At 36.9% G+C, this 23,380-nt stretch overlaps 1 protein-coding gene and 1 long non-coding RNA gene across 4 annotated transcripts in view; one reads left to right on the forward strand and one right to left on the reverse strand.

Moving 5' to 3' along the window:
- Position 1: 1 nt before the first annotated feature.
- Positions 2–15,100, forward strand: LOC140527150 (uncharacterized). Its single transcript, XR_011974700.1, has 2 exons — positions 2–130; positions 9,225–15,100. It is a non-coding gene; the product is annotated as an uncharacterized lncRNA (long non-coding RNA).
- Positions 15,101–20,534: 5,434 nt separating this feature from the next.
- The window catches only part of PDE10A (phosphodiesterase 10A), a 435,545-nt gene continuing 432,699 nt past the window's right edge, over positions 20,535–23,380 (reverse strand). For all 3 annotated transcript variants that reach the window (XR_011974697.1, XM_072643848.1, XM_072643847.1), the window contains one exon: positions 20,535–21,124. Coding sequence is in view for 2 of the 3 variants with exons in the window: in XM_072643848.1 (XP_072499949.1) it covers positions 21,022–21,124 (103 nt within the window). In the remaining variant the exon portion in view is untranslated. The remainder of the gene's footprint in view (positions 21,125–23,380) is intronic.

Raw genomic sequence — 23,380 nt, forward strand, 5'->3', positions numbered from 1 at the left:
ATAGAACTGCCTACACACACCCAAGAGAACTCTAGGCTCCTGATCGCTGTAATCTTACCCCATCTCATTCAGGGACTGAGGGAGCCCATTTAAGGCCTAGAAAGCCATGCCTGCTCTGCAGTCCCATTTGGTGAGTATTGCTAAGCAATTAGCTTTGCCTACTGGAGTCTTGGTCAGGCAGGAGTCAGAAAAAAAGTAAATTGAGAGCTAAAAGAGGGGTCTCAAAAGTATTCTGGATTCTATCTCTTGCTGAAGTAGGGATCCTCCTTATAGCATGAAGTAGTAGAGAGTTCCTTAACATTCATTTGATAAACTTGTATTAAACAACTCTGTGGAATGGTGAGTGAAATACAAAGATGAAGCATGACCATGACTCTTGAGGAGCTAAGGTATCAGATCATAGATCAGAGGCAATTTAGATGAACACCCTTAATTCTATATTTAATTAATTCCACAATTCAAATGAGGAAATTGAGGCCCAGGAAAAGTAAATGACTTGCCCAAGCTCACACAAGTTGTATAAGGCATGGGATTTTAACCCAGGTCCTCTGGATCCCAGAGCCTATGTTCTTCTCACTTCCTACAAATAAGTAGGCAAGGACGAGGCACATATAAAAATATGATACAAATTAGATTAATACAAATTAGTAAAGAGAGTATGAAGCATTGTGAAGGGACACAGAAGTAGACAACAGTAGGGATAAGGAAAGATTTCATAGTCTTCTACCATAGGAGGTAACATTTGAGCTGAACTTTGAAAGACTGGCAAGAATGTTAAATGGTGGAAATGACATGAGGTGGGAGCAGAGAGGGGGATATGCAACAGTAGGTGGAGAAGAAGAAAATTTCCTATTAACAAATTTCATTTTTCTTGATGTTGAGAGCTAGAAGGCACCTGAGGTCATCCAAGTCACTCCACCATCTTGCAGATGAAACTCAAGCCCGTTATGATTTCCTTACTATCAATAGTTAGCAATAGTTAGATAGAGGTGGGATGATTACCAGTAAGCCACAAGCTTTGTTTATATTCTAATCTCCACCAACCAGGTATGAGGCATTCTAAATGTGCATGTTTTTGAGCCAATGAAATGCTAGCATATAAACAGGCCTATCAATGCAACCTCTTTCTTGGAGATTTCTGAACATTTTATCTAGAAAATGATTCCATCAGAAACTCATCATTTCTTCTTTCCCTGAGATCCTCTAGGCCTAGAGCAATGCAAAAAAAAAAAAGGCTTAAATGTGAAAAAAGTTCCACATAAAATTAGGGGCATCATTTTCAGTTCTACTGACACCCAAGAAGAATTGTCCTTGGGTATCACACCATTTACTAATGGTGAATCAGGATCAAAGAGGTTAAGTCAAAATTCTCACTTGAGAAAATCATTCTGGATGTGTCATCAAAGTCTGTTCTTGACTATCACTGATGTGACCGTGGATAATGCTTAACCTCTGTCTGAAATAAGAGGATCAGTCTAGACCTCCAAGGCTTAAATCTACGATCCTATATTTGACCTTGAGCATTGAGCCTTCAGGGTCAGAATTCAAAAAGGAAAGTGATATTTCCATTTACTTAAGGATTTAATGAGGCATATCAATTATAACATGCTTTATAGCTTTCAGAATCCTCAGTAGAGGACATCACAGTATAGTAGAAAGAGTGCTGGCTTTAAACCTGCAAGCGATTAAATTTATCACCTGATTCTGTTCTTTGGATAACTTGGGACAAATTACTTCCTTCCTCTGGGTCTTAGTTTCTTCACCTACAAAATAACAATACTTTTCATTTACATAATGATTCAATATTTTCAAAGTGCTTTTTTTTAACGTGATCTCATCTGGGTCTTACGAGTTTTCTAGCCCATCTCTTTGCCTCTGCACAAGCTTTCTCTGCTACCTAGAAGAAATGATCTCACCCCACATCTTTGCCTCTTGGAAGCTCTAGCTCCATCACCCTTACCCTGAACTCCTTCCTAATCCCCTTGGTTTTTGGTCCTGCCCTGTCCCAGGAAATTACTTTCCATGCTTTGTTACTATTTTTCTATTTATTCAGTAAGGTTCTTGCCACAAGGACTTGTAATACTTTTTTTTCCTTTTTTCTGTATGTCCAATACCTAGGATAGTGTTTCATACAAAGTCGGTGCTTGTTGACTTGAAATATTATTCTCATTTTATAGATAAGGAAACAGATTTAGAGAGGCTAAGTGACTTCCCCTGATCAAACAACTAGTAATTTTTGGAGGCATGATTCCACAGCAGGTTTCTTTCCAAAATGAGGAAACTGAACCAGGTGGTCGTTAAGATCTCTTCCACTTCTAAATGAATAATGTTATTCATGTAGACAGATGGCATGTAGTAGTTTTCCATTCTCATTTCAAAGATGGAGAAAATTAGGCACGGGACAGTATGATACTAGTGCCAACAATTAGAACTTAACGTGTCTGATGCCAGTTCTTAGCTCAAAGTTTCAGCATATGGCTTCCTTCATACCTGCTCATTGGCATAAAATGCCTTTGGCTGATTTGCCCACAAAAGGGCCTTGCCTTGGCCCTAACAACTCAGCTGGGAATGAAAATGAAATGATCCATCTGTGCCCAGGTCTACAGGTTTACAGATGGCATTGCTTGCATGACATTACATTTCCAAATAAATCAAACAATGCTTAAAAAAATAACCCCAAACTTAAAATATAATGAAGCTCACATTCTAATCCATTTTTGGTTCCTAAATTCCCTTTTTGCAGGTCTTTCATTTCTCACTATTCTACTACATAAACATTTATGAGAGCAAAATTAGTTTCAGTTATAATTTTGCCAATGTAGTGAATTTATATTGGCACAGGAAATGCCAAGATCTGCCATGAGCCAAAACTCATCTGGATAATTTGTAAAGATTAACAAGCAATGGAGAGACAATATGGTGAAACAGACTAAGGCATAGTCTTGAAGTTAGAAGACTCTAAGCATACAAGCTATATGACCATTCCCACTTTATAGTGTTCCCAGCAACTTTCTAAGGCCACATTACAATAGTTGTCCATCTGCACTGGTAGAGAGAGTTTTCAGCTTCCCCCAGAGAAATTGCAGGTACAGATCAAATAACATAGCCAAGTTGGCTATGGTAATAATATACAATTTTGATAAAGGACCAACATGTCACTCACAGCATCCCAAGGATCGAAGGAACCACAGAGACCATCTAATCCCACTTATACCTGAAAGAGAATATATCACCAGCAACTGGTCATCTAGCCATCATTTGAAAACCAAAAGGAACCTAGTAATTTTTCAATACAGCCCACTATTTTTGAACAGTTCAAATGAGAAATATTAACTTGAACAATCATTTTTACCTCTCTGAAGCTCAGTTTTATTATTTATAAAATATCTTACAGCTCAAACATTCTAGGGACCTATGATTCTCTATCAACTGTTATAGTGGGAAGAAATTTGTAATCACTCACAACAGATCTGGAGGTTAATTCTGATTTTCACAAACTGACCTCTGACAAGTTAGTTAACTTTAATGGCCTTAGTTTTCTTGTGTATGGGGAAAAACTGAAAGTTTTAGCTGGATATTCTCTCAGGTTCTTCTAGTAGCATTCTCAGACTTTGAGAATGACTTACCAAGGAATTGTAGAAAGATAGTGGTACATAGATGTTAAGAACAAAGAGAGTTCAGACATCTTCCAAACACAAAGGTAAATCTCTAAAAATGCACCTAAAATAAGAATGATAAAATCAAAGATAAAAAGGTATAAACTCTTCTATCCGATTGAGGACTTACAAAAGGAGGGCCAGAAGTCTATAGAAGCTCTGACTAGAGACAAACCAGAGTAGGCAAAAGGAAAAATGTAGAGGAAGTGCAGACCCATAGCAGGAGACCAGATTCAACCAGTGCTCAGGAAACCCTGTCTAAGGTGGCTCACATCCAAGAGACAATGGGAGCCACAGGAGGAGAAAGAACCAGCACAGCACTTGGGAAACCACATACCTATGGTGTTAACAGTAGATTTACACTCAGCACAAGTAATAATAACAACAAATAACCTTTATACAGTACTTTCCATGTACCAGGCACTGTGGTGAGTATTTTAGTGGAGTCTATTGCTTTCTGCTACTGCTACCTCACAGCCAGCCTCCTCAGGTGAGAAGACTGTAGGTACATACACTAACACCCTGAACCTTCCTATCACCTGTTTCGTGTAGTGTGTTCCCTTGGGTCCAAGTTGAGTATCTTCAATCTGCCCCACACAACCATTTCTACTTGCACCAGCATCTTCTACCTCCTTTTGCCAGTCCAGTCTCCTAACTGGCATGTGGAAACCTACAGTGCAAAGAGTGGCCCTCTCTTTGACTTCAGACCTCCCAATTCCTGTTTGCCTGCCCTTAGCACAGGAGTGCTACCCTCAACTCAATAATGAACATTCTCACATCTGGTCATATCCTTCACATCCCAGTGGCTCTGAACTCCTGTAGACCATCATTCAAGCCCCACTCCTCACCACCCACTACTTGATTCTTCCTCCTCATGCCCCTCCATCATCCTCCCTCAAAGTTTCATCCTAACTCTACCCAGGCCTTCCACTGTGCCTTCTGGAATGCCTGTTCCATAGGCAACTTCCCTTTATCTTAAATCTATTCCTTTCCTTCTCCTTCTATCCACTAGCTCTTTCTGAAAACTTTCTCTCTCCTGATAATACAGCCTCCCTGGTCACCCTTCCCAGGACTAGCTGTACTTTTATTCTCCTCAACTCACTCATCAAGGAAGGGAAGTTGGAATATTCCTTGCTCCCCATCACCACTTCCAGGTTCTTCCCTTTCCTTTATCATTCATCAATCTCTATTCCTTGGAGGTTTGTGCTATTCATATCTCCCACCCAATCAAAATCTTGGTAGCTGTTGCCTATAGACTCCCCAGATCACTCTTCTTTCTTCCTCAATGATTTTGATGCCTGGTTTATAATTTTTCTCTCCTTCCCAATTCTTGCCTTCCTATTAGGCAGCTTCATCATATACATTAATTCTCCCTCAAATATCAGTTCCTCAACCTATTTACCTCTCATGAGCTACTTCTCCACCCTGCCTCAGTCACACACAAAGATACCCTTGATCTTGCCATCACCCACAAATTTACCACTTCCATGTTCAAGAATTCTGAAATACCCCTATCTATCCACACTCTATTGACTTTTCACTTCTCTTTCTGCCTTCGCTTACATAACCCTTTTCTTCATCTATACCATGACCTCCAATCACTTCACCCATTAATTCTTTCCCACATCACCTCTCTTGCATGAGGTGCTCTCTTCTCTTCTCTCTATTTTGACTTCTTGGTGAACTAACTCAACTATACACTGTCATCCTTTCTTGAATTCCATGACGCTGATAACACTTAGCCAAGCCTCAACCTTGGATCATTCCCATCATTCATTGGCCTTTGCTCCTACACGTATAATGCTCAGTGAAGGTGGAAAAAAAAATCACCAAACTGTTCTGATTGGGTTCACTAAAAATTTACATAACATAATCTTGACTGGGCCCTTACTGCTGCTGTTGGACCATCCTACTTATATCTCTCTTGTCAGCTTACTATCCCATTCTCTACAGAGGCTTTTCCAAATCTTTTTATCCCTCCTCAAACTTCCTATAGATCTCCTGTTCCCACCCACACCCACCTCCTGCTTCCTCAGGTGAGAACTTTGTATCATATTTTACAGAAAAAAAAAAACAACTTTGAAGACTTAAGAACTCTGATCAATACAATAACCAATCATGACTCCAGAGGACTGATTAACAATGCTATTCAGCTCCTGACAGAGAGGTGGTGGATCTAAGATGCAAAGTAACACATTTTTACTGTGTAGAATATGCAGACGTTAATTTTTCTTGACTATACATATTTATTATAAAGGGATTTTTTTTCATTTTTTAATTATAGGGAGGAGAGGAGCATTAGATACAGGAAAACCTCCTCCCCTCAAAAGAAAAGGAAAAAAGGAGAAAAAGAGAAAAGAAAGGAAAGAGAACCACTGAATCATTTTGAAAGCATAAAAAAAAAAGAGAAGCAAGACTAGGAGTTATAGATAAGAAAATCAGCTTTCAAAGTTAAGTGTTGAATTTATTATATATTTTAAAAGAAAAACAAGTTATATGCAATAAGATTTGCAGTTGCTTATACCACCTTCTTTTTTTCTTCTAGTATGTATATGCAAATGGCTATTTTATTAGGTATTTTCTAAATCTGGAATAAAAAAAAAGAATGACTTACCAAGTAGGGTTTATTTTTATACTACATGCTATTTTTACTTTTCAACTCTAGATGGTGCTTTAATACATTTTTAAAAGTTCAGCTGAAAATTGAAAGCAGCAAATATGATTTACTATCTTATAGACTTTTCTCAAAGAGCTAGCAATGGATCTTAGCATTGATCTAAGGGGTCAGAAGTTTTGTTCCTTGTCTAAAGATGAGTAATCAAGTCTCCAAGATATAGAAGAAGGGTCATGGGAAGTGGAGCCACAATGGCAAAGTAAAAGCAGGGACTTGCTTGAATTCTCCCCCAACCCCTCCAGATATCTGTAAAAAATGACTCTAAACAAATTCTAGAGCAGCAGAACTCACAAAAAGATGGAGTGAAAAAAATTTCCCATCCAAGGCAACCTGGAAGTTGAAAGGAAAGGTCTGTTGCACCAGGCTGAGAGAGGAGCACAGTCCAGCACAAAATGTGCCAGCATAGACCAGGCCCCAGTGAACTCAGAGCAGGACTTGCGACTGAATCCCTAGCAGCTGTGGTGGTTTCCAGACTTCTCAAATCACAGACACCAAAGACAACTTAGAAGATCAGTAGGAAAAGTCTGTGGTACCTGGGTGACAAAGGAGTGGTCAGGTCCCAGACCCCTGGTGGTGGCCATAGTTGTTTCCAGAGATCTTGGCCCACAGACAGTGAGGGGACTGGTGGCTGAACAGAGGGATTTCAGGGATCTCGTTGCTGCCTCTGCAGCCAGATTATCTAGCTTTGCGAGTGCTTAGATCTGGGTTGTGACCTAGGTTGTGGGCCTGGGGTGAAGAGGAGTGCTGGCTTGGCAGAGTTTGTGGTGGTTGTAGAGAAGGAATCCTTCTCACAGTTCCAAGACAGAACAGAGCTTGTGGTTACTCACAGATCAGAATATAGGAGGAGTTAATACCTCTGCTTTGACCTTGGAAGAATTGACAATTTACAGGTCCCTAGAAATATCTCTGAAAACAGCTGCACAAAATCCCTGAAGCTTGGGACAGAGCACCCTCCGCACTGGAAGCACAGCCCTACGTTAACAGAGTTGGAAAAACAACTGACCAGGAAAATAGATCCAGGAGAGATAATTTAAAAGTTATTAATTTAATAATAATTACTATTATCAATATAATTAGCAAATAATAATCAGAATGCATGCCACCTTGGGGTGGGAGGAGGGAGAGATGAGAAAAAAATTTGGAACTCAAAATCTTGTGGAAGTGAATGTGGAAAATTAAAAATAAATAAATTTTTAAAAAAGAAAAAAGGGGTCATGCTTAAAAAGGACAGTTTCAAGAAATACCAGGTCAGCAAATCACTATTTTCTCCATGTTATAAGGATTTTGCTAATTGATTAGCTAATAAATTATTATAATTATTAATCTTAAAATTAAAAAAATATAGAAAAATAATTTTAAAATTACCTGACAGTCATGATCAAAAAAAAAAAAAACAGCTTGGACATCATCTTCCAAGAAATTATCATGGAAAAGTGTTCTAATGTTCTGGAACCAGAGAGTAAAATAGAAATTGAGGGAGTCCACTGATTATCTTCCAAAAGAGATCCCCAAAGGAAAACTCTTAGGAATATTATAACTAAATTCCAGAGTTCCCAGGTCAAGGAGAAAATATTGCAAGTAGCCAGAAAAAAAAAAATAGAATATTGTGAAAACACAATCAGGATAACAGAAGATTTAGCAGCTTTGACAGTAAGGGATCAGAGGGCTTGGAATATGATATTCCAGAGGTCAAAGAAACTAGGATTAAAATCAAGGATCACCTACCCAGGAAAAATGAGTATAATCCTTTAGATGAAAAAAAATTGAAATTCAATGAAATGGAGGACTTGCAAGCATTCTTGATGAAAAGACCAGAGATGAATAGAAAGCTGACAGACCAGAGCTGACATTCAATTACAAGACTCAAGAGAAGCATGAAAAGGTAAGCAGGAAAAAAAAATCACAAAGGACTTATTAAAATTGAGCTGTTTACATTCCTACATGGAAAAACGATATTTGTAACTCTTGAGACCTTTCTCAGTATTAGGGTAATTGGAGGGAATATACATACTTCTCAGACCTTATGAGAATACTAGGTGGTATAAAACAAACAAAAACGAAAACAAAAATGAAGACATTTTGCGTACTCCTTCACTAAAGACTCTGATAGCAGAGACAGATGTGCTTAGGCATCTACATCCCTGTCAAAGTTACTATTTTGTCTGACTTACAGATAGTGATGTGATTTTTCTTGATTGGAGCAAGGTAAATGGCCAGTTCAATGGTAGGATGCACTACCCTGATGTTACTGACACTAGCAAAGAAATAAGAAACTGACTCCACCTTCATTTGAATAAGATTTCAAACTGAACCTGCTTGTGCCCAGAAGGCAGAACTAGAGATTGGGGTTGTATGATAACTGACACACAAATTTTAACTCACTGTGTAGAGTGAAATGGACTTCCTCAAGACAGAGGGGGTTTCCTTTCACTGAGAGTCTTGAATGTTGAATGTTAAAGAGTGGATTTCTTTTTTAAGTTAGATTGTAATAGGTTGCAACTCTGATGTTCCTTCCAAATCTGTGTGTCACTCAGGACTATCAGCTCCTATTTTTGAGATATGGAAGGATAGAGTTTATCAGTGGTTTGGGAGTCAGAGAGGATCTGAATCCTTGGCCCTGTGATATACTAGCTGAGTGACCTATAGGCCTTTGTTTTCTCAGATGTAAAATGAGGGGTTAGAACTGATTATTTTTAAGGTCCCTTGCAGCCTTAAATCTAAAAATTTACTAAAAATCTATTTTATGATTGCTCTTGGGAAAAAAAATAATAGTAATACTATGTTTTTCATACCAAAATGTGTACAGGCAAGTGCTTTCTATCACACTTTCCAGAAAGGCTCATTTGAAATCAATAATCTTTAATCTTTACATTGCCCTCATGTCTTTGTACTAGAAACCCATGGAGAAGAGACTCCGAGGATGCTGGATGAGCAGCACTTATCTTTTTTCCTCTCAAACAAGTATGGGTTTCATGGTAAATCTCAAACTAATGTATAAAAGGCATTCACTTTGGAGAATGGAACACAGGGTAAGGAGCAACGGACAGAAGATTTGGAGAGACAGAAAACTTGTGTTCAAGTCTCAGCTGTGTTACCTAGAAGAAGAAAAAATCACAAATGCCACCTTTGACATGAAGCTTTCCTGATCATTCCAGAGGGCAGCACCCTTCTTCCCCAAACTAGCCTGGATTTGCTTTGTATAGTCTCTGGATATGCTTTTATCTGTAACCCATTGTCCACCTCTGTAGAATGTTTCTTGAAAGCAAGGACTTCAGTTATTGCATCTTCAGCACTTAGCAAAGGGCATGGCACAGAGTTGGCACTTAATACTTAGGGATTTAGAAGGTTGTGAAGTGTCAGAGCCAGGACCCAAATACAGTTTTGTTTTTTTTTCCAATAGCCCCCTTGCCTTTCCTGGTGCTGAAGGAAAAGTGCTATACAAACTTTTAGAGTGCAAGAGAAATGAGTTCTTACTGCTGTCTTCTGATGACTAAAACCAAATATTTTGCAGTTGTAACCTGGCCTTTGCATTCCTAGTTTTGTTTGGAGTTTTTTGGGGGTTTTTTTTGAGTCCTCATGGAATCTTTTTGAATCTACAGAAACCTTTTTTATATCAGTGAGCCAGAAATGGAAAAATAGAGAACCTGGAAACTTATTGCAAGTTTTCTGTTCTTTCCCAGTTTTATATTTGCTACAAATAAAGCTGGAGGCTTATTTATTTAGTGAAAGGCCTTTTGTATTGTGAAAGCAGGTTTGGCCACAATCAAGTAACTCTCACAAATCTCTGGCTTCTCTCGGTAGAAAAGAAAATGGAGAAACAAAGCAAAACAAACCAATTTTCATTAGAGAAAGACGCACAAATGCCAAGAATAGAAAGGATTTTTTTTCTTACTAGGAGGTATTTTCCTGGCAACAGGACACAGAGAAGCATTTTTTCCTTTAGAAAAAATGCTCTTCTTTAGGGAAAAACAGGAAGAATTCAAGTCAAATGTTAAGACCTCATTCAATTTATTTTAAAAATAGTAAATAGCAGAGTTCTGGATTTGGGATCAAGATTTGAGTATAAATCCTTTTAACCTCTAAGCTTCAGTTTCCTCATGAATAAAATGGGAGAAATAATACCACATACCTCCCAGGGTTGGCAGCTGGGTGGTCACTGATTGTGTGCTGGATGTGCAATCAAGAAGATCTGAGTGCAAATCCTACCCCAAACATTCACTGTGTAACTCTTGACATGTTGCTTAACCTTTCTTAAGCCTATTTATTCATTCATCTGTAAAATGGGGATAATAATACTATCTGGTTGACAGGAATGTTGTCAGTATATAATGAGGTAACATATGTCAAGTGTTTTCCCAACCTCTAAGTATTATATAAAATGTCAGTTATTATTATCATTACCAGGATAAAATAAGGTAACATGAGAGCTTTTATAAACATAAAAATGCTATATAAGCACTAGCTACCACCACCACCACCACTATCACCACTACCATTACTACCACAAACACTACTAAAGTGATGCCAGGGCTGAAATGTAGTGCTATTCGCAATGACATTCTTCTGTTAATCTGTATACCAGCTAAGTAGGTATATTCAATTGTTCATATTTATTTAGTTGGTACTCAAAATAACACACAAGATTACCTTTTCCACAAAAGTTATATTTATTTTTAAGTACACAACAAAGATAGTGTTAGAAAACATTGGGTTCTTTTTTTAATTCCATGTGAGTGGAACTCAGGGGACCTTAAAAAAAAGACAACAAAGTTCTTCCATAACATCCCAGCAATTTTCAAATGAAAGATACAGCTTTGTTACTGTATTTAAATATGTCTCTGGCACAATCTCAGCACCTTGAAACACAAATACAACTACTAAGAGCCCCTTGCAATACAGTTCATCTTTGAGATATGTCTTATTCTCTAAAACCAGTTTAAGAGTAGGTGTCAAATGTATTTGTTCACAATTGCTTAATTTTCCTGTTATTAATTCTTAACAATCCAGTCATTACAAATATGTTGACTTGTGTTCAGTGGAATTATGTGGTTTCTGCTCCCTGTGTCATAGTGAGAAGATGACTCTTTTCAGGGTTTATTCCTGAATGAGAGTTACCACATGATCAGTTGATTTTATAGTGAGATCAAATCTAAAAACAAACCAACCAAGACACCATTCTTTTCTCTAGGGCACTAACAGAAAAATAGAATTGAATCAGTCAATTTCACTTCATTTTTACAAGGAGAAAACTTGAAAATGATTCATTTGGAATTTGGCCAGTTCACCACGCTAACCTGATAGCATAAGCAAGTTGTCCTGAATAGATAGAAATGTCTCCTTTTTCAGAATGTTCATTGTAAAGGTTTCAGTTTATCTTTTTTTCATGCCTAGATTAGGTAAGTATCTTCAACATTCTATAATATAAAAACCACCCACACCTTTTCACTGACAGAATGAAAACTCCCATCTGTGGACGTTACCTAGTACACTGAAAACAGAAGTTCCTATATTGCTTCCTACTATTACTCTGCTGAGTATATTTGAAGAATGGTGCAAAATTCTGCTGCATTTAAGATGCACAGGATGTAGAGTACATCTAGAAGGATGTTAATCAGGAAAGCAAGAAGTGTGGACAGTACTCCAGGAAAAGAAACACTGAAGAAACTAGAAAAGGGAGATCTTTAGCCAGGAAAAGAATGTGAAATGGAGCACACAAAACAACCTAAAAATAATGGGACTTTGGTGGAGAAGAGCAGCTTTATTGTAGTGTGTGTGTGTGTGTATGTACATTAGAAAGCAGAACTAGGGCGGATGGCTGTGATAATGGTGGGTTTTGGCTCAGTATTAGGGTGAAAGATGGATGGTCCATCAGGAGAGTAGTAGAAGGGATTCTGGCAAAGGGTAGGAAGGGGGAGGGAATAAGCATTCAGTTACAGAGTGCGTATTATGTACCAGCTATCGTACTAAGTGCTTTACAAATACTGTCAATATAAGTATTATCTCATTTGAGACAATATTTCAGAAGATGGGACCAGAAGACCTCTGGGTCCTTTCAAGTTTTTTTCATAATGCTATATCATAGTAACTGGGGGAACTGTTTTATTGTATTATATAATTTAAGGCTAATCAGAAAGCATTGTTAAAAAAAAATAAAATTCAGTTCTTATGGAAAATCAAAATGTAGTAGTCTACATTTCTGCCTGAACAAAGCTAAATGGTCATTTGAGGACTAAAAATGCTGAATGGTCTCATGGTCATCACTCTGAACATTAATGAAGTAGAAATGTAGAGATGGAAGCACTGAATGTACACTGACTTCATGACATCCAAACCTTCCAGCCTGATTTGGTTTTAAAAATGCATCCCTAAAATCCATTAAAAAAAATTTCTATTTCTCCTGAAAACGGGTTTCAGGAAAAGGAAAAAGAAAAGTCTAGTTCAGAGGGGTTTTTCTATTATTTTGAGTCTAGTTTATCCACATTTACGTTTACTTTTACTATGGCTCCAATGTTCTATTTCCCTTTTCTTCATTTGGATATCATGCTTTGCGTTTCTTAGATCTGCAAAGTTTTTGCATAATTCTTTCTCATCTTTCAGTTATTCTAGATGAATTAAGCAGCAGAAATTTCAAAAGCAAAACAAAGGAAAAAAGGGATCTAATTTTTGACTTGGCAGTTCTAAGTTCAAGCCTAGAGTTATTGTTATTTCCTATTTTCCACAGGGAAGCTCCCTTCTCAGCAACTGCTACTCTACCTGACTCATTGGCAGGTATTGAAGCAAAGTCTTACTCTGCCTCCTCAATCCTGTGCAGGATTAGCATGAAGACAGAGAAGCAAGAGTGATTGAGATGCAGATTAAAATTCAGACTTGTCTTTATATCGTGTGTCAATCTTTGACTTTGTTATTGTGATAATCTTAAATCACAGGAATCAGAGCTGGGAGAAAGCTTAAAAAGCAAACTAGTTTAACTCACTCATCTTAAAGGGGAGGAAAATTGAGGCCCAGAGAACTTAACTAATTTAACAAAGTCACAAGGACAATGAACTTTAACCCAAGTCCTCTGATTGCAAAGTCATTTACAAATTGAGTTTTCTCTCTAAATACACACAAACAGGAAAATTTTATTTAGTATTATAAAAGACATGTGCACTTGACAAGAAAACTTCAATGTATTATATGTTCATAAGGGGGAGAGATAAGATATTTTTAAGTGCCTGGTGCTATGCTATGTACTGAGTACACTCAATACTAACTGGCTGAAAAGGTAGTCATAAATGGCCTACACTTCTTCCTAATTAATGAAGTTGTATCAATTTATACTTAATAATAAATGTGGCCTTTTTTTCTCCTGAATATTTGATTGATAGACTCCTGATAGTCTCCAAAACTTGTGTGCTATTTATTATTATAGTTCTGTATTTTACAACCCTGGTAACTCATGCTTGGAATATGTCTTCATGACAACAAGTAATTCTGTTTTCTAATACTTGCTGCAAAGAGTAGTCACAAGATATAGTTAAACTGCTCTTCCTCCTTTTTTAGGTTAGAAAACAGACTTGTGAATATTGCTACTTGGTGCAGTAGGCTGCTCATCAGTCTTTAAGGAAAGACCATATGGATACTCTGCTCCTTTGACCACAAAAAGTTTTGGGTCTAAAACCTCCCTTTAATATAACTGAAGAAATACTACACTTTCATTCCTTCTACAACTGCTTGTTTCCTTACACAATGAAATTAACTTAATGTCTACCAGTTGCAAAATGATCTATTTTCAATGGATTATTGAATAGGCTAGAGTTTGCCAAATGAGTCAACTACTGACTTCCTAAATGGAATCAGGCACTTAGAAAGCTGCATTAATTGTCATGCTGGACTAATAATGCAGGGAATAATAATCCTACTTGGCTAAACCAGGTTGTACACTTTCCAAGTCACCTGTGGAGCAGCTCATTCACTTTCTAGGATCTGGCACTTCAGAAGACCAACACCAGAAAGGGCAAAGAGAATTGGCCCAGGGGTCATAAGTCCAAACTGGGCCATTCTTTTGCCTGTGCTGTTCAATTTTATCCTTGGTGAAATAAGGGCAATGCTACTTGGATCTCAGAGGACAGTTAAGGGTATTACATGAGATAATGGGGGTGAAAATACTTTTGAAAGTAATACATATGTTACAACAATAAAGATGTTTAAGGTTTCTCCTAAAAAAAATCAAGAAATGATTAGGTGGAATACAACATGTAGACTAAATGTTAACTTGTCATCAAGAAACACACTTACAATTTTCTCTGAGGGAAATTTTTCCCCTAATCGATACAAATTTATACAAAGTCTCTATAATCTCCCCCCATCATTGAGAGCAAAAGATGGACATGAAAAATGATATTTAAAAAACTCTGTATTCATTCAGTAATATTCACACCAAAGAATATATCCATTAAAATTATGAACATTTCTAAATATATTTTATGTATCATACATATATATATATACTTTATATGTATAATTACATATCCACAAAGATTTCTTGCTGCTGTAGGCCAGTAGACAAAACAAACAGAGGTTCCCAATAGGACTCTCATATAGGCATATATACTGGCAGTTTGCTTTATGAATTTATTTACAGCTTGCCTAGATCATAATAAATGATTATTTTTCTATTATACAAACATAACAGTAAAGAATTCTTTTAAATACAAAGACTGCAAATGAATACATGAAAAATTACACACCATGTACAATATTTATAATTTATAAATGCAAAGTTAAGACCTTTTTAAATTATTGCACTGTGCATATTTTTGTACAAAGATTTCTTTGTGTCACACAGAAAATCATTTTTAGCTCATTAAGTTATTAACTATAGTAAAACTGGACATTGTTGCCTTTCTCCTTGACAGACTTGCCCATCAGACCTTCAGAAACAGATTGATCTACTACACCAAACGGTTTTTTTATTCATTTCTCTTTTCCGACACCTCGTACACCCAATTTGACATCCATGCACAGTTTTTGGTCAGCATGCAGACCACCACCAGCAGGTTGTGATCTACTTTTGCTAGGTTGGGATAGAGACTCTAAATTCTGGCTATGACTATTCATTTGGACAGGGATGGAAATTTTCTGTCTCCAGACAGAACAAATGTACTGTATTACTGCACATCATGGTAACTATATCACAGTGTTTTAGGCAAAGGCATTATTTCCAGTGGATGGGTCTGAGGAGCAAGTGAGGGCCTTATGTAGAAATGGCTTCTAGAGAACAAATTCTAGAATATTTTCCCTTACTCTGGCTGAATAACTAAGTAAAGGAGCTCATATATAGAACAGTCTATATACATAGGGAAAAATAAGCTTCCAATATCTGGTGGGCTACGTGAATAGGATATTTAGACATTTCACAGTACTTTGTATCATGGTGCCTCAGGAAGAAATAAATGTTACAGTGCCATATGCCATGATATAATTAACATGATGTTTTAGAACAGGCTTACTAGAGTATGCAAATAACACATATTTTAACATTTTAGCTTACAACAGGAACAAAAACCCTTCAATTAGGCTTCTGTAAATATACAATTTAATTATATCAGCTAAAAACTGACATGTAATATCATCTCTTCAAATTCCTTCAAAACCTCTTCAAATTCAGCTTCCGAGTTTCCCTTTCAGCCGTTAGTTTCAGCAAAGACTTTACAATGTACCAGCTGAACCGAATGTATGTGCTCTTGGATGCCAGTTTTCTACCACTGGTGGGGAAAAAAGAACTCTCAAATTAAATACACATTACAATGTTTCCTTGGTCATTGTGAATTTAGAGGAGAAAAGATCATTACAACATGAATGAACATAATGCCATGTGGAAATTTAAAACAACAGATTTTTCAAACAAGTTTCATGGGAAAGCTAGTGTCTTATTGTTCCACCCTAACGTTTACTTCCTTGATATACGTAATTCAGAATCACAAAAATTCATTTTCAAAAAAATTCATTTAAAAACTCATATTTTTTTATGATAGTGCAGCAACTTTCATCACCTTAAGAGTCCGTTTAGTGAGTCACGTGACCTTGGATATCAAGTACAAATGTGAAGGCTGTCTTGTGTTGGTTGGCAACAATACTACTCTCAAACTAATAAATGTTAAAAGATGTCAATGGGAAAGTACTTTGTAAATAAGAGCAATACTTGTGATAATGTAAACATAACACAACCACTTGCTATATAGCCAAGCTTCTTGACATCACAAGTGACAGCACATGCCAGCTAATTTGCATCTTGCAATGTTACATATCTAGCCTGTGAAAAAAGGAAAAGCATTAAAGTAGTCAGAAAACAGAATGAAGCAAAACTGTCTACATTTGAAATACAAGATTTTCTGAATTTAAATCTTTTGTGCGTACCTGAAACCCAATAAGATCACATCTTAATTAAAATCACAGTTCTTGGAAGTTCCGGCATAATTTACTCAGTCTGAATAGTCCACTGTTTACAATCAAGGTGATACATAGGAAAGTATGAAGTTAAATAAAAGACTGTTACTATTCATGAAATAACTTTTTTTATCCCTTTAAAAAGTCTTTGATTAGGGATGAATACAATTACTAAAGTGAGGGAGCCCTCTCTTCCCCTTACTTCCCTCTTTGACTGGGCTGTGGCAGCTTATGTGATTTGGGTGAGATGTGTTCAATACTCTCTTCCTCTTCTTGGTTAGATGGAAGACCAGCAGGCCTTGTACCATCTATTAATATGCTACTGCTTCCTAAATTCCTGCATCTCTTACAATCTATGCCCTACAAACCCTGGTAATTATGTGGTCTAAGGAACGCTGGAATGGGATATCGCCCCACTGCTGTATCCATTGGACTGCTTGCCTTATTCTATCTCCTTACAGATTCGCTATTTTTTTCTGTGCTGTTTTCTCCGATTAAAGTATAAGCTCCTAGAGAGGAGCTTAAAACTTCTATTTTTTTCTATTTGTATTCTCCAGCTAGCTAAGCAAAGTGCTTGACATATGCTAAGCACTCAATACTTTTTCATTCATTCATTCAAAATGAATATGTAAAGTTGTAGAATGAAGAGTTTTGAGTTATGCTTTTTTGGTGGGGGGGGGGGGGGGGAAGAGAGAGCATGAAAGAGGTTCAGAACAGTATAAATGAATAGTCTGGCCCTATGAAGACTCAATTCCAAAACCACTTTAGAAAGATGCAAATCAAATCTATATAAAACCAAAGTGCTAAAAAAAAAGCTTTGCTTAAGCATGCCTTGATGCTGACCAACATCAATATTATGCACCAACATAAGTGACTGTGCTTGAACACAGTAAAAAATAAACTACATTAGGACCTGGTTATTTCAAATTAAAAATATCCAAAAAGCACATAGTATGTATTTCAACAAAAATCTAACTTCAAGTTAAGTGTGATATTTTGCTGCTTCGGCACTGGTTGTAGAAATAATTCACAGAAATTTTTTTTCTTTTCACTTGGAAGACTAGTGGTGGGGTGACACAAGTAGACAAGTAGGTTTGGATTTTCAATGGTTAAGTCAAATTGTGCTGGGCCCAGGGATCATAATCATTTTTTTTTTTTTAATGAGTAAGGCAGGTTAGGAATTGTTACTCAGAATATGCTCCATTTTCTTTTGAGCAAACATTTATTTAATTCAACCTGGTTTCTCTCCCAAAGGCTAATTGCTAATATTTCTATATTTCAGTTAGGGTTTCCTTCTGTTTGACTTAACTATTAATTTGAAGCTTTCATGGATATGTATTAATTTGTCCAATAAATATGATGATTTAAAAGAAATGTTTATCACACCTGGAAAGATAGTGTCAGACATGTTTTAATGTGACAAGAAAACTGCTTGATTTTTACCTCCTCATAATCAATATAATTTTCTGCAAGCTTCAAAACACTCCATATATTCATATCTTTGTCCTCAAATCATATTTCACAGGGGGAAATTGGGCAAATAGAACATATTCCCCTACAGAGAAGAACATCAAAACTTCTGGTAATAAAAGGCATCTGGCTGGCTACAGGCATTGCAATGCCTTTTAAGAGTGGAGAGAAAGATGGGAAACAGAGCTCAGCAAGCCAGCCTGTTAAGTACTGGGACAACATCTGGCAAAGCATAAAAATACCCATGGACTGCATTTTTCCAAAACAACATATTAACCAAATAATTATAGTATTTCAGTTAAAATTTTTTTTGACAAGCCTATGAGACCTTAGTAGTCTGGAATGTCCTAAAAGTAATATTCAAACTTTTAAAGTTTATCATTTGGTCTTTTATCAAATTCTGCCTCTTGGGGCAGAATTTGTAAAGAATCAGCTAACAAATAGCCACATCTAGATTTCATATAGCTACTGATGATGTGAGGTGTATCCATGCTACCTAGAGTAACAAGATTAAGACTGTTTTCAGGATTGACTATCAGAAAGACAAACAGCCAAGTTTTTCTAATATTGAGAGATATTAATCACTTCCTTCAGTAGCTTTTAATTCAAATACAATACTTTGACGAATTATTCTTTGTTAATGTTGGTCCTTGATGACAAAAGTCACTACATTACTCCTGGAGGAGGGAAGGGTCTCTTGGAGGAGACTATTACAAAGTTTTAATATGTACATGATACTTTTTGTACTTAAGGCTTTTCTCAATTTTGATACAATCCCTTGTCAGACTTTATAAGTTTCTCACAATTTTTGAAACATCTCTTCTCAAAGAAGAAACTGGATTTTAGCATCTTCTCAACACACCAGTTTTGTTTCTTTAATCACAGTGGTACTCTCGTGTTTCCTTTGGTTTATGGGAAACAGATCCCATAGGTAAACTAGGAATGGGAATTCTAAAGAGACGTGGAGACTGGAGACTTTGAAAGTGAGGTTCAGAAACCAACAAATAGGGAGAAGGGTTGGTAATATGGCAATGAGACTGATTTTCATGGGCAACTTGTGGACTCCATCTCATCATTTGCACAATAACCATCTAAGTCTTTCTACAAAGTTGTGGTCATATTTTTCCATTTTTAATATGCAAAGCTCCTCCTCTACATATAAAAATGTGGGTATGATTCAAATTATAAAGAGGATATTTTAAAATTTATTCAGTTAAAATCAATTTACCTTTTCAGGTAAGTGTTACTTTAAGCAATCCTGTCAGGTCTAGAAGCAGGCTGACCCTTTTGGGTCAGCACACAGCATTGTGGTAAATGCTTTCTCAGCATCGTTAGACTCAGTGTCCCTCAGCACTCACTCTCAGTGTCTGGCTAACATTCATTCAATAAAGCACTCAAAAATCTTGCAAAATCTGGACCAAAGTGTTATGGAGTTTTGTTTTGTTTTTTTCTCAATCAACAACATGAATAGTGATTTCCTGTTCAACAAAAGCTATGCAACAATGTGCCACCAAAACCTATGGGTCTTTCCATTTGAAGTTTAGTTACAAAACTGGTATGTAGTAATAAAGAAACAGATATCTAAGGATCTTCTGTGTTGCTCCCAGTGAATGAGTAAATATTGATAAAAATACATGGGCATTACTACTGTCTCACAGAAAAATTGCCTAATGGGCAAACAAAGCTGTGGATCAAAAGTTCTAGTGATCAGTAGATCAGTAGGTGAATTTAAAAAAATGGCATTTGGAGACCATTGGATGAGTATTTTTTCATTTGGGAAATGTGTCTGAAAAATAAACATCTGTGAAATTGGTTATAAAAAAAAGATTCACTACAAAAGAGAATGCATTGATTCTCTTTTGAGAATCAATATGATCAATAGGGATGGTTGGTAGGAAATTATACCCTTTCCTTCTTTTCACTCTTCTTAATACAGCTGCATCCACTAAATCTGAATCTTCAGGTAAAAAGGCCAGATGAACTGATATCCTAGTACAATTTTAAAAAGAGGAAAAAGAAATTGTTTCTAGATTTGCTATGAAGTGAATGAGACTTATTTAGAAAAAAGAAAATAGATGATGTCTAAAGCAAACTCTCCTAACTTGCAAATCCTAGCATGCAATAGTCAGTTGGAATCACCGATTGAAATGGGTTTTGGAATTCTGAAGCTGGATACTGGTTTTATCCCACTCCTGATTGCAGAAAGAAACTCCAGTGACAACGCCTCAATGACAGTTGTAGTGCTGAGGTTTTCTGCTAGAGGTCAATCTGCTTATAAGTAGATCACACATAAACATTCACCATAGTAATGTGTAAAAATTCCTATTTATAACCAAGAACTTCCAAGCAACATTGTTGTGAAAGCCTGCCAAAGAACAATACAGTAAAAGTACCATTTTAAACCTTCTCTAGAAAGCTACAACTTAAAAAGTACCCCCATGGTATAGATTTTCTTCAGTTTTAAATTAAGGCTTCAGCAAAAGCCTATGAGAAAAGGCCACTTTGCAAGTCATATAGAGTTCGCTTGGACAGCTGATCCCAAAACATGAGTAGTCCTAGTTTCTCACTGTTTATAGTACATCACAGATGAGACTGGCAGGTAGTCATCCAGTTGAGATATCTCCTTGATGTTACCTTCCTTGAAAAGGTTTGTGTCCCAGTTAGCAAGTGTGCCATTTTTTTGTTGGTTTTTTTCTGTTTCATGCTCCCTCCAGAAAATAAAATAATATAAAAAAGAGAGGGATGAGGATGAAGCCTTCAGGCGAAAATTAATAATCATTGTTGATCAATCTTCTAAGACAGTGAGCTAGAGGTCTCTGGAGTTCCTGTCTGGTTTGGAAGCCATAAAAGACTTTGCTCTCCTCTAATTATTTTCTCCCATTGGCCAAGATTATCCCTAGAATGCAAAGAAAGTAAAAATGGCATATGAATGTGAAAAAAGGTTTTCATAATTAGATATTACAAATAAGTAGTAGATATTACAATTTGGATTGGAGAGCTACCTATTTTGCAAATAACATGTAGGTCAATTATGAATTTAGCTGTTGACTCTGCTATTGTAGGTGGTACAGTACGCTGGAAGGAATGTCAGATCCTTTTTTTCTGTCATGCCAGCTTTGGCTATGTTAGAATTACAGAAATAAAGTCAGATAATCAAAGTCTGTGGAACTACTAAAAACATTTTAGCAGATTAAGGAGTTTGAAGATTTATCATTTTAAGACTGCAGGGGAAAATTTCTAAGACTTTGGGTAATTCTAGGGATTCCCCCCCTTTTGAAATATCTTAGTAAATATTAGGGTACCACTCTTTGAAGGAAAAAATAAAGATTAAATTTTCTGAAAGTTGTGAAAGTAAATGGCAAGATTAATAACTTCACTGTTTTAAGGCAAGTAAAGCAGCTAGTTTGGAAGTACTTCCAGAGAGAAAGAAAGGAAAAAAAATAGGTAAACAGTTTGTACCTTATAACAGCCTCTTGTTAACCTTCTGACCATAAAAAGATTAAAGACTGTTTAAACCAGAGATTCTCTGTGACTCCCTCAGGTCAGAAACTCTTTCCTAACAACCCCTCTCACCCCAGATCAGATTCTCAAATATAGGTGTTGAAAAAAAAATGCTGAAAAATGTAGGGAAACTTAATTATGTTCAGCCCCTCCAGCCAAGCAGTTCATTACTGAGGGCCCACCTAGCGGAAGGGAGGGTGGCCCCAATGACCCTGTGCCCCTAGGCATCCTGTAGTCTGTCCCCTCTAAGCAAACCTAGGGGCATCACCCAGATGTAGGACGTCCTGTCCGTTCTGCTCCAGAAGCTGCAAGTGGCCCCAGTCCAGTAGCATCTGGACCCAAAGCTACAGTTGTTAGTGGGGGAGGATCAGGTCCCATGGTCAACATTTGCCATCAGGAACTGTGTGTGTTCATCCTTCGTTGCTGAAGAAGACCATGCCATCAGAGAAATAATGACATGACTTGCATTTGACTTTGTTTTGAGTGAGGGAGGGCTGTGCAGGTCACCAGCCTCACTTCTCCTCCACAGCCATCTGAATCCAGTGACCAGATGTTCATCAGGATGACTGGAGATGACCCAGGATGAGGCAACTGGGGTTAAGTGACTTGCCCAAGGTCACACAACTAGTGGATGTCAAGTGTCTGAGGTGAGATTTGAACTCAGGTCCTCCTGACTCCTGCACAGGTGCTCTATCCAATGTACCGCCTATGGGAAGGTCCTGGCACCACCAGCCCAGCCCCTGGGATTTCCATTCTGCAACCAGTGCCCTCTGTTATACCTCACTAAAGCCAAGTTAGTGTCTCTAGTGCAGACTTTGGCAGGCCCTGATGCTTCTGGCAGTACTTAATGTGGAAAGTACTATGAGGTGGAGGGAAAGGGGGGAACCAGCCTCTGCCCTTGATGAGCCTACCCTTTTCTGTTCTGGATGCATAAATTTATTATCTGTATAATCTTAGGTAAATTGTCTTATCTCTGTTTGCCCCAATTTCTGATATGTAAAGAGAAAAATAAAAATGATATCCACCTCCCAGGGTTGTTGTGAAGATCAAAATGATATATTGACTGTAAAGTACTTAACACAGAGACTGGCATATGCTAAGCACTACATTATTTCTTTAAGTGAATATAATTGTTACATACCTGATAATTCTAAAGTGATTTTAAAATGTCAAAGTTAATCAGATCAATGATTTTTATATGTAATAATTTGGAAATGTAAGTAACGGTGTCATCTGAAATTTATTGTGTTATTGTTTTTCTAAGTTCTCTTATAAAAGAAATACTGCTAAACAAACATTTTAACCTGGATGCTGATACATATGAATTTGGCTTTTAAAAGGATACGATAAAAGAAATATATCTGAAAAACTGTTAAATATTTAATCAGGTATATTTTGTTATAAAGTAGATAATAATGATATTTAGTAAGTTTCCATTTGAAATTTTTGGCTATTATGAAAGTATATATAGGGTGGTTTAAAGATGTAGCTGCAACATATCAACGATGAGTATTTCAAATATCAAGTATTTGCTGTATATTTGAAGCCCCAGAATATGAGTAGTCTTAATTTATAAGTAAAAGATAAATGAAATGTAAAAAGAAACATCAGGAAAGGCATTCAAGCCCTAAGTTGTGGTTAGTGAAATTTT

Source organism: Notamacropus eugenii, chromosome 2 (assembly GCF_028372415.1).
Source record: "Notamacropus eugenii isolate mMacEug1 chromosome 2, mMacEug1.pri_v2, whole genome shotgun sequence".
NCBI classification, from domain to species: Eukaryota; Metazoa; Chordata; class Mammalia; order Diprotodontia; family Macropodidae; genus Notamacropus; species Notamacropus eugenii.